Source organism: Corapipo altera, unplaced genomic scaffold, assembly GCF_003945725.1.
Source record: "Corapipo altera isolate COAL_440 unplaced genomic scaffold, ASM394572v1 1b, whole genome shotgun sequence".
NCBI classification, from domain to species: Eukaryota; Metazoa; Chordata; class Aves; order Passeriformes; family Pipridae; genus Corapipo; species Corapipo altera.
In genome coordinates this window covers 11,220,749-11,232,999 of record NW_020884881.1, presented here as the reverse complement: position 1 = coordinate 11,232,999, position 12,251 = coordinate 11,220,749, and the positions used below count along the sequence as shown (strand labels likewise).

At 35.6% G+C, this 12,251-nt stretch overlaps 1 protein-coding gene across 4 annotated transcripts in view; it reads right to left on the bottom strand.

Annotated features, from left to right (window-relative positions):
* Positions 1–2,385: 2,385 nt before the first annotated feature.
* Positions 2,386–12,251, bottom strand: part of PHTF2 (putative homeodomain transcription factor 2) — a 65,025-nt gene continuing 55,159 nt past the window's right edge. For all 4 annotated transcript variants that reach the window (XM_027639948.1, XM_027639947.1, XM_027639950.1 and 1 more), the window contains 5 exons: positions 11,905–11,991; positions 10,607–10,762; positions 7,907–8,002; positions 5,541–5,666; positions 2,386–4,766 (listed from right to left, as the gene is read on the bottom strand). In XM_027639948.1, the coding sequence (XP_027495749.1) occupies positions 4,746–4,766; positions 5,541–5,666; positions 7,907–8,002; positions 10,607–10,762; positions 11,905–11,991 (486 nt within the window). In that variant the 3' untranslated portion in view covers positions 2,386–4,745. The remainder of the gene's footprint in view (positions 4,767–5,540; positions 5,667–7,906; positions 8,003–10,606; positions 10,763–11,904; positions 11,992–12,251) is intronic.

The following is a 12,251-nucleotide window of genomic DNA, read 5'->3' as shown; positions in this document are numbered from 1 at the left end:
AGTCATGAACATACAAGTACAGGTATCTTCCAGCTGTTTTGCAGAAATATTTTTGACTCCAGGATGAGACACTTCCTAAGGCCCAGTAGAATTGCCAAAATCACTTCCTGGCTGATCACAGCTCATACAGGAACGTCAAAGGACATCTCCAGGCTCCATCTGTCATCCATGACAAGACACTGGTGATTTTCAGGAAAAGGAAGTGTCTGCAAAACAGGATCCTGAAAACGCAGCATAGACTGTTTAGTTTTCCTAAGACTGACAAGGTAAGAAGGCAGTATACTTGGGAGGAAAGCCAGTGTACAAGGGAAGACTGTTGTGGTGCTTTGGTTTTTTTTTAAACAAAACAAACAACCTGGGCACTTTCTCAAGATGATTGCCTTCGCTGTCTTGGAAGAATTACACTGGAAAAGATGACTACTTTCCCCATACAGTTTGTCAGTTGCTATTTATGACTAAAAGATTTGCTTCCCTATCTCCTGCACCAACACAGATATATTTTTGTGCAGTCATGAAATAAAAATAAGATTGCTTTATGGATTAAGAACAAAGAATCATTTATTCCTCCTTCAAAGTCTTCTCTTACATTCCAGCAAATTCACTGCTGAAAAACTGATAACAAAAGTCTACCTAAGGAGGCAGCAGTACCAACAGCCTTTTCCCTCCCTTTTCCCTCCAACAGATAAGTTGTATGCCTTGGAGTCTGAAGTATCCAGTAAAAAAAACAGTTAGTATCACGATCTGTAAAAAAGATAATTCTCTCTACTGTATGCTGCTGGGTGCCAAGGATGGACCTTTGAAATTTGAAACAGTAATATCCTTAAGCATTACTTGGATTGAAATATGCTCACACTCTAGAGAAATTTTTGGAAGTTACTAAATTTGATAGCTACCAAAGGGTTTTAAATGTCCCATCCACAGAAGAGAACATGAAGAACTAATCCAATTATTAAAGTATCTTTCTGCATTTGCCTGTACTTTAACTTATGCTGTTCTATTCTGGCTCATCACAACTGCAAGAAAAGGGTTGTAAAATTATTTTTGTTTTTTACAACATATAATCTGCACAGTGAAAGGCTCACTGGATCCTACCAAAGACAGTAAACTTACAAATAGGTTTGCAATAGTATGTTAAGCAGGCAGCACACAGATAAAACCTCCTAAAATTCACTTTAATGGTTTTCTGGAAGATCTTGCCTCCCTTCAGATTCCAAATGTGGCACTCAGGAGGATACACGGAAATTTAGCTCCATGCTATGGACTGAAGAAATACAGCTCTCTCTTTAGGAGGTATCTGAATTTCCCAATTGTAACAACAGTGTAAGACAGAGAACACAGCATATGCTGAGTTTGTCCCTGAACACAGACAGCTGCTTAGATTCCATGTAGAATTTTCTATTGGATGGGAGTCAGAACTGATAAATATAGAACATGATCTGAAGCAAGACAGTAATCTGCAATGCATTGGTCCTATCATCTTCAGCTCCACAACTATTTTGGAAAGTACTTAGACACAGATGGGGTCTGGACTGAGGAAACCCACACTATGCATAACATTTTCAGGCAGTACCTGAGATTTCTGGCACACTAGAGTGTCACCTAGAGACAGATGTTAAAAAGAATGGCTCTCAGAAGTTAATTTCTCTACATATGCAGTGTCTTTCATGACCAGCAAAAGAAATTTTAAGTTGTAAATAGCCTACATTTGGAATAAGCTTAGAAGGTGAGCAAAGGAACACAGTGTAACCTGCTGCCCAGTTATCAGGGGTCATGGGGATACAACTAGCAGGACAAGTTTGAAGTTCAAACACTACACTGTCGAAAAGGCAAAATGAAGCTAATTAAAATGGGTGTTTGAGAGCTGTTAATAAAACAGTTTTCTGTTCGGAAATACTTCACTAATTAGTAAATAGATAAAAATATGTAAGTTATCACATATTATTTCTGTCCAAATAAGCCATAATATGTTATTGAAGCTTTTCACTTTGATTTCAGTACATACTTTAGTTTGTTTGTATTTTGATTTTTACATGGAAGGATGCCCTGTGACATAATGACACAGTCAAAAAGGTGATTAAAATTGATACCTTAAATCCTGGTGAAATAGGACTGAATTTTGTTTTAATATTTTGAAAATAGAAACAGTTATTTGGAAGCTGCATGTCCAGCAGTCTTAATAAAATTTAACTCCTTTGCATAACTAAAAGTGTCTAAAGGTTTGTGTTCTTGCAATAAAGTGCAATTCTGACAACCACCATTTGCATTCCATGGACCAGATTTCTCTCCCAAACACACTTTAATTCAAACAGAATATGGATTTGAATAAAAACAAGCAGACTCAGAAATACGCTGGATGTTACTAAAAGACATAGCTCACCGCATTGCTTCTTTTCTTTTTTACCATCAACCATAGAAAGCTTTATTCCAAGCCTGATCACACTTTCAGTTACAAAACATGTGGCAAAAAATAACAGTTAACACGCAAGATCTGCCATATTTCTACTTGCCTCTACTCTTATACTGGACTTTCCACATTGAGGGATGGAGAATAAATCTCTCTCATTTTTTAACATAATGAATATACCTAAGGGTAGCAAATAAAGGTTTTTATTATTTTTAATTTCATTTCAAAAATCTTTTACTTTCCCCAAGCCGCCATTTGTTAGTGCAACAATCCAGCACAGTGCTAGTTGCTGAGGTATACATGGTTAAACTAATTTCACCTTCAACCAAAACTGCAGTGTTTTCTCTCCCTCCTTTATTTTTAAAAGTAATGAAAGCCATATATTCACTATTTCACATTTCTAAAAATAATTCCACTCTAGATTAAAGAATGGTTTTGTAATAATGACAGGCTGTAAAAAGCAACAGCCTTAGCTTTGATCACCCATAGAACTCCTGCTGTCCTTTTTTTTTTTTTTTAAATATATTTTGTGCAAAATTAAGTTCTGTGTAGGTCTGTACCATAATTTGGAAAAAACTGTGTATAAAATGTACTTAATTTTTAAAAACAATCTCAACATCAAACAACAGAGAAAGGAGAAACAGATCAGATACAGCTGAAGTTTTCACATGAGAAACTAAATATAGTATGTTCTTAAAGCTCCAGTAATACATTCTTCCAAAATCCAGAATGCACTTTGGTCATTATTAAACATTAGTACAGAGGCAAATAAAATACAAAATGCTTGTTTGTGTTGCTTTATATATAAAAATATTTTTATACCACATAAGTTTAAGACCCATTACTTCAAATCTTTCAAGATTCTGAAGATTAGCAAACACAGTGCAACGTTCAGATTCTTGTCACAAAATTACTTATAATTTTTCAATATGAAGCCACTATTTTAAAAACATAAAATGTAAGAATACTCGCACATGGTGATATTAATCCTCCCAAAAGAATTTGTAGAAGGAAAATTTGTTCAAAGTTACTTTGTAGAAGGAAAGTTTGTTCCAAGTAACTTAACTCTACAGGGATGAACACATATTTTTGTCACACTGAAGAACCAGGAGTCTATATGACTGGTCCATGTGGGAGGCAGGAACAGAAGGCAGAGGGAGAGGTGTGACACCCACGGCTGTGAAACCCCAGTGGAAAGCACTAGGGAATGACACCTGCTGGGGTGGTTATTTGAAGACACAAATTTGCCCAATACCAGGCTTCATGAGCTCTGCTGCTCACCAGAGAAACTTGTTCTCTGTGTTTAGCTGTTCTTAAACTTCAATGTGGTAAGAATGGCATATACTATAGTGTACAAGAGCAGAGCATCTATCTATCTTTTGCTAAGTCATTCATAGCATTCCTTTCACCAGTAAATAATTCTTGCTTAAATACTCAACTTCAACATATAATACATACTGCTCCATAGTTCACCATAATATATTCCAATTAATATACATTTATATGTATAAAGTTTCTCATTAAAAGTAACAATAAAAAGTGCACATGCACAGTCAGAGCTGCACAGAACAGCCCAGTATTTCAAATAAATACAATATTTAATTTTTATCAAAATATCATACAGCATGGTAACCATTTACAATTATTGCTCTAATAAAAGTGTTTTCAAAGAACACTTGTTGACTTGTTAAATAATACCTTATTAATATCCCAGGATATTTAAACTGCAGCCTAAATGAGTTTAGATCCTGGAATTACTCAAAATATTAGAAATTCCCACTTGTTTCTAACAGTAATATAAAATATTTCTGCTACCTATCATACTGTATTGTCAGTACTTCATGTTTTGTATATGTCTCATTTTTCTATTGCAACCAAACATCTATTGATGTTATGTTGTCCTCATAAACGACTGATACAAATGAAATATTCTAAGCAATTTTACCACACTATCAAAGGATTTCCATATAGTGTTACTGTAATTAAAAATGTCCAGCATTGGCTTCAGCTGTAATAACAGAGTAATTTAGTGTAATCTATTTTCAGGATTTCAAGTTCTCAGACACACAGTTTTTGACCCTTCGCAAATCTGACCTTTTCCAAAACTAAACAAGTAAGTTTGAAAATAAAATACAAATGTCAACTAAAATGAACATAAACCAGGAAGATGAAATAAATATAAAGATTGCACAAGACAGATGTAAACACTTCAGTTTTCCAAATGACATCCTTGAAGAGGTTGTAGCATCTGAAATACGGATTCAGTGGCTGCTTTGAGGCAGTTTTGTCCATCAATGAGTTTTTCTATAACACTGTGTTATTTCATCTTCTTTCTATACTGTCAAGATTTGATCTTCCAGAGCTGCAAAAATTAGAGCAGTACATGAAGATTACTTCTCATCTCAGTTTTCTGTTTACTAGAATTGCAATAGCAACACAATTTTTTTCTTATTATTTCATTTGCTGCATATTCTATGATACACAAAATACATTTTACATTCATTTACTTCTAATAGAAAAAAAAAATAGGTAGATATAAGCAAACTCAATGGCAAATCAAGGGCTCTGTGACAACTACAAGCTTGTGGAAACTAACATGCCTCTAAACCTAAATATTTAAATCGTTTCCAGAGTTTGTAGTTGAGATGGGGCCAGAGAGAAGGACGTAACGAGACACTCCTTCAGCCGTGACAAAATAACACTGTGTAGGATTGGTCATGGTAATACTGCATCTAATGTAATACTTTACTGCAGTGCAAGGATAGCCTGTATCTTTCTGCATCCCTTAAAGAGCTACATAGTCAGCAGTGAGGAATTAAAGAGAGAAATCAAATCTGGGATATGAAGAAAAGTTAAAGAACGTCTTGCATTATGTGTAGAAATATCTCCATGTTTATGTCTAAGAATTCCTGTAAGTGTCCTAAATGAAGTCACAAGGCCATGAAAATAAAAAAAAAAATTTAAAAGGGCTGCTCTGACAAATTATTCTTCTGATACAGTTTTAACTTATTAACCATTTTCAAACAATAAATATTCTAGTTAATACAGCTAAGAATTAACAAGGCTACAACGTATCCATCTATCACAATATTCTGAATGCCATGGTGGAAAAAAAGGATGTTTCTCAAGTACTTACCTTTAGATTAAATCCAAGCAAGTCACTGATGACTCCAGAAACAGCTGACAGGATGACAACTTGGGTGATGTTATAAAGCAGTGGATTCATTGTAAGCCCATATAACCTAAAGGGACTGTCCAGTTCCTAATAATGCAAAATAACAGAATCATTAAAAAAGCAAAAATTACACAAAGGGCTTTTTGTTCACATACATATTAAGCAACATTAGATAGTTTAGGAAGTTTTCAAATCCCAGTGGAGTAAAACATTCTCTATTATTTGGGAAATAAAAAACAATGTGCAGGAAAATATCTGTCACGTTAACTGACTGCTGACTGATGGTGTCTAAATAACCCTTCAAAAAAATTGGGAGCTACTAATCCATAGGATTTATTAATATGCACATGGAGCCAACAAAATGGAGAGCTAGGTGCCATCATTTTAGAATTCCATATAACTTTCCAGAAATCACTGTTGGTGTTGAAAGAGTGAGAGACAGTAGAACAACAAAAAATAAGAAAGCTTTTCCATAATGACAGAAGGCTACCTCACTACTATGAAAAATTAACAATATATTTCCTATTGCAATTCCCTTCATTTTCCATTAATTTTGAGACCAATTACTGATCAGCATAACCAGAAAGGATGATAAAGGAAAAAAATACTAATACTCATTTGCCTGCCAATATTTTACTTTTTTTCTATTGGAAGAAAAAAATAGCCCAAATTAATCTGCAACAAAACTTGAACAAAGAGGTTATTTCACCAATTTTCAATTACTGGTGTGTGAATATAGTTACCCAAACTTTTCTGGCCTAGAAATACGTCAAATAAAGGAAGGAAAAAAGTTTCAAGATATAAGAGTGGATTAGATAAAATACAACAACTATCCACTGCTTTGGCCCTTTAATATTTTCTAGCTTTAAATTCATCCTCATCCCTCTACTGCATTACATCCTGGGCCTTGAACAAGGCCTTATAAACCCTTTTTTAATGAAGAAGAATTTCAAAGCTCTGACTCTTCTTTCAAAAGAGGTGAAATAAGAATGAACAACCCTTTCATTGGTATAAAACTCTACTGCAAATACAAAAGATATAAAAGACATGATTCTGAGAAGGACAGCAGAGAAATTCTTTAAGGAAAAAGTTTTCAGATTTTGGATTCATCTTACCAATTTTCTGAGTAAGAAAACAGTCAGAATAGTCAATATAACCTAGTCTTCAATGAAAGCTTGAAGATCAAAAACATCCAAAATCAAATTAAAACTCATGATTCCCTTTAGCTACTGGACATGAAATACATAATTGCGCTGATCAGTAACTACCAAGAATTTATTTAAAGCTCATAGCAGGTGGCTTGAAAATATCACTTTTAGGCACATTCTCACAGTAACTAAGTGATGGTCTGAGTCTGAGATTTGTGCCACAAAAGCCATGTTCCCTACTGAAAAGGCCATGTCAGTTGATACATTTCTGGCAAGAGTAAAACATGAACACTTTTTTTGAAACACTGAGAAAAGTATGAAAAAGACGGAGCAAATCACTCTAAGGGTTGATCAGCATCCTACCACCAACTGCAGCCACCTACCTCCTCACAGCACACAAACATTTCAGCTCATGACACGATTCCCTGAACCTATTGTGCTTTGTCTAGTCTACTTTTCCAGTCTCTCCTTGAAACCAGATAATTTTCTGCATCCACAGTGTCCTTCGACCAACAGTTGCACGAATCTGTTGCCCGATTCACAGAGAATACTTCCTTTTGTTTGCTCCAAAACCAAGTCCTAAAAGCTTTGCAATCCCTTATTCTTATATCAGGAGATACAGTCAGTAACTGATTAACCAGGTTTTCCTTAATGTTGTAGCATAACCCTCAAGCTGTTGCTTTGTCAGCTTTATGTCCTTTCTGACATCATCAGTCTTCTCACGGAAAGTGAGAGCTGGCTAGGTTAAAAACCGAGTTTAAGCTTCATTTCAAGCACTACTCCTCAGCACACAGGAATCAACAGGTTAAGTGATCAGAATTGTTCAACTGGTGATAGAATGAGACCACAAGGCCTCAAGTCACCACTGCATCAACACTCAAAACAGACAACAAAATTGCAACGGCATCCAAGGGTTCATCATCCTGTTTATCCTGAAGTACCTCCTCTCACACTTCTCATATGCCGTTAAAGAGCAAAACTTACTGTATGTAATAATAATTTGCAATCCACAACAATAGCAACACAACATTCTATGAACAAGTAGCATCACTGTGAAAGAGATACAGAGCAAATTTAAACCAAAGCATACTGTACTGCCTGCAAAAGTAACACAAGTGGTTCTTTAAACAACCTAGTCTGCTTGTTACATATAACACAGGAATACTATTTTAATCTTACCTTCAGTAACTTAGTAGCAAGTTTTAAAACATTGTTTACTAGTGTCAGTTCCTCCTTCTTATTAGGCTTTTTCTCCATTTTCAAGTACAAGTTTATCTGATTTAAAAAAAAAATACAAGTATCACTGCTTATTCAGAATTTAAAGGAATTAATTTTAAAATATTTAATATTACAATGAAGTGATTACTTAGCAGGCAAATGACAGAACTGCAATGACATTTCTGCAAGCAAGTAAATTTTTTGTTTCCTTTTTAATGTTTAAGAACAAGTACTAGCTCAGCACCACAGGAAAATACAATGTTTTATGATATATAACAAAATACATTTGACATTATTTTAGCAACAACTTCAAAGTTTAGTCCAATCCACAAATTAGGCAAGAAAAACCACCATGAATGTAAGGTTTGCATAATTTCTTTTTCCTCCTTCAACAATTGCCTGAGGTTTGTTAATTCATTCCCAGGTTTTTATACTAGTAGGCAGACCTTACAAGGCTTAAAATCCCCAGAAGTTATTGAATAGACTAAAATGCTAAAACATAATTCTCCTAAAGTGTAATATCTTTTAAAAGATTTTAGTATAATTTAGTACTTCATGAGAACCTTGAGTGCAGAAAATCAATCTTTCCAGTGCCTTGAAATATTTGAAAAATTATTAAACTCTTCATTGCTATACAAGAACAGTATATTGAACATTTCAATATTTCTGTGATGCAGACTTTTTCAGGTCACTGTTTCTGAGTAAGAGTACAAATTTGCTCTCTTTCAACCTTCTAGCAATTTTGAAACATCAGCTTTCATTTTCAAACAACATATGTTTGATATTCTAGACCAGACAAAGGCTAGTTTTTTCTTTTCTGTTGCATACAGAAGAAAATCATAAGAAAAAAAAAATCTTTTAAAGCCATTAATTTCTTCTTTTAGGATGACAACCTTCAACAAAATAAAAAATGAACAGTTTAGCAATGTGCTGAAGTCTTTCTTCAGATAACACTTACCAAGCTATGGGAGCAAAGCTGCAGAAAGGAAATGATGCTACATGATGCTATGATATATTTAACTACCTTGTTGTAAGGTGGTTATCGAAATAAGGGCCCACAGACATCTAAATAAAATAACTGAATATTATCAGATTTCCCTAAAAGACCACTGTAAGATTCTTACAGATTACAAAAAATAAAAAAATATGCCTAATATATTACAAGGTATGTTAAGCTCCTGAACTATCAGTTTCATTTTAAAGTCAAATTATTCTTTCAGAGGCAAAGATATTCCAGCCTTTAAACAAAAAACTACCGATTTCAACAATTCAAGATTTATAAACAGGACTAAACTAAAGGCTCTAATTAGCAGCTCTGAAAACCCTAGGAAGGTTCAAATCTCTTTTAACAGTTCATAGAATCATAGAATCAACTTTCAGGGACGGTGAATCCACTACCTCCCTGGGCAGCCCATTCCAATGTCTGATTATTCTCTCTGTAAAATATTTTTTCCTAATATTCAACCTAAACCTCCCCTGGCACAGCTTATGATCATGCCCTACTGCAGGTTGCCTGGGAGAAGAGATCGACGCCCACCCGGTTACAACCTCCTTTCAGGGAGTTGTAGAGAGTGATGAGGTCTCTCTCCCCTGAGCCTCCTCTTCTCCAGGTTGAACAATCCCAGCTCCCTCAGCCTCTCCTCATAGGACTCGTGCTCCAGTCCCTTCACCAGCCTTGTTGCTCTTCTCTGGACCTGCTCCAGCACCTCAATATCCTTCCTGAACTGAGGGGCCCAGAACTGGACACAGTACTCCAAGTGTGGCCTCACAGTGCTGAGTACAGGGGAAGAATCATTTCCCTGGACCTGTTGGCCACACTGCTCCTGATACAGGCCAGGATGCCATTGGCCTTCTTGGCCACCTGGGCACACTGTTGGCTCATGTTCAGCTTCCTATCAATCCAAACTCCCAGGTCCCTCTCTGCCTGGCTGCTCTCCAGCCACTCTGTGCCCAACCTGTAGGGCTGCAGGGGGTTGGTGTGGCCAAAGGGCAGGACCCGGTACTTGGCCTTGCTGAACCTCATCCCGTTGGAATCAGCCCAACTCTTCAGCTTGTCCAGGCCTCTCTGCAGAGCCCTCCTACCTTCCAGCAGATCGACACTCCCCCCCAGCTCAGCGTCATCTGCAAATTTGCTAATTGTGGACTCAATCCCCTCATGCAGATCATCAATAAAGATAATAAATAGAACTGGGCCCTTGAATCAGGAGAGGACTTTAAATGTGTATATGCACAGACATCTACCACATCTATTCTGAGACTCAAAACTGGTAAGATAACAACTTTGATCAGACTATACATTGTTTTTTGCTCAACAAATGTACAAGATCAATTAAAAACATTTTCAGAAGGACTTGAACAATTACAGATACACACCATACAGTCAAAAAATGATCTTAAATTACATCAAATGACTCATACTGGTGCCTCTAAGCCTACTCACTTAAACAGAAATTGGGATATAGCCATCTCAATATTCCTTACAACTTTTGAACAAAGTCACACACTTATTTCAGAAACTGAGCTTCAGGTTGTAAAGCGTTGTTTCACCACACCATAATTAACTCCCTAATCCAAACTATTTTAATACATCTAAAATGTCTGACACCTACCAGATGAAGGACCTGTTTAGATATAAAAATATAGGTCTATACAAATTCTCACCTGCTCTGTAAGTAATATTGAGGTATTGCTGTACTTTTTACTAGTTTCAGATCCAAGAGTAACAAATCTTAAGAGAAAAAGAGTTAGTGAAATGCACCAAATTACGAGTTCCCAGTTGTAGTGACAATCAAGGAAGATCTCATGCATGTGAAGCAGCTGCAAACAAAAGAGTGAAAAAAAAATCAAAACTTAATTTGAAGTAATAATTATATTACAACATAAGACAATAGATATCTTCATAACTCTGAGAAACATTTCCCAGTAATGAATATATGTCAGGTTTTTAGGCATGTAAGAGTTTTGATGCAGTGTTGATTTAAAATTATGATTAAAAGATACAAGGTTTGAGACAATATATGTTCTGAAAGGTCTAATCAGAACTTAAGACTTTTTTTTTCATGTCCCTAAAGCAATAGAAAAAAAAATACAATCTGAGGCAATTTTAAACTCATGTTCAAACTTGCAAAGACACTATATGGGATAAAAACCAAAATATACACTCAAATGTACTAAATTTTATGTGAGAGTTATTGCTAAATTACATTCTTAAGAAAATACAGTTAGCTACCAAGCAAACACGACAGAGTTAACTATGGAAGAAACTGTAAAACCGAGTAGCTGTTCAGAAGCTGCCTTGCAGTTTGAAAGAGAAGCTCCAAGAAAACTCTTAAGCAGTAGAAATCTTCTTTAAACATAGATTTGCTTACTGAAAGATATTCCACTAGAGGGCAGGCAAATATAGCCAACAAGGTTGTTTCTCACAAAAATCATCAAGGTCAGTCTCAACTGTCTTTGCAAAAGTGTGTTTTCATGTAAAATGTTAGGGGAAAAAAAGTGTCCCAGAAATCACAATGAAAAAGGAAAGAGGACAGAGATTTAAAAAAATAATAATGAATCATAGAATATCCTGAGTTGGCAAGGACTCACAAGGATCATCGAGCCCAATTCCTGGTCCTGCACAGGACAACCCCAGGAATCACACTGTTCCAGGTGCAGAATCCACCACTTGCCCTTGTTAAACTCCACACCACTGGTGATTGCCCAGCCTCTTAATTTGTCAAGGTCATGTTAGGAATTATGCTATAAATAAGTTTCTTTAGCTATTACAGAAAAATAATCCATTAAATTAAATGAACAATACAAAATGGAGCTCAATCTTCTGAAAAGCTGTAACAGCTATTACTAGTTTTTCACTGTGGTCTTCTAGTTTACTAAAAATCACTATGCAAAAGGCACTTTAAATTTTTTTAAAAACTATTTAAGTCATGGCTGTGTCTATACAAGCAAATTTTCCTCACCTGTGCACAACAGATAAACACAACTGAGATAGTCAGTAAGAAGGCAGATGAAACTATTACATCCACAGAGCGCTGAGGACCTCGACGCTGAAAACAAAGGATATGCAGATACGTTAATGAAAACCTAATGGCATAACTAATTAGAATCACATCTTGAACCTGTGTTTCATCATGGCTCACAATGTGGCAATCTAAGTTGTATGTAACATACTAGATCTCAATAATATCAATACAATTGAATACCCCTGAAGGCACATGAGATGAATTCAGATGCAAGCATTGAAAGATAACTGTGAGAAAAGAAATTTTTCACCACTTGTTCAGTCGGCTCCTTCGTGATGTGTAGT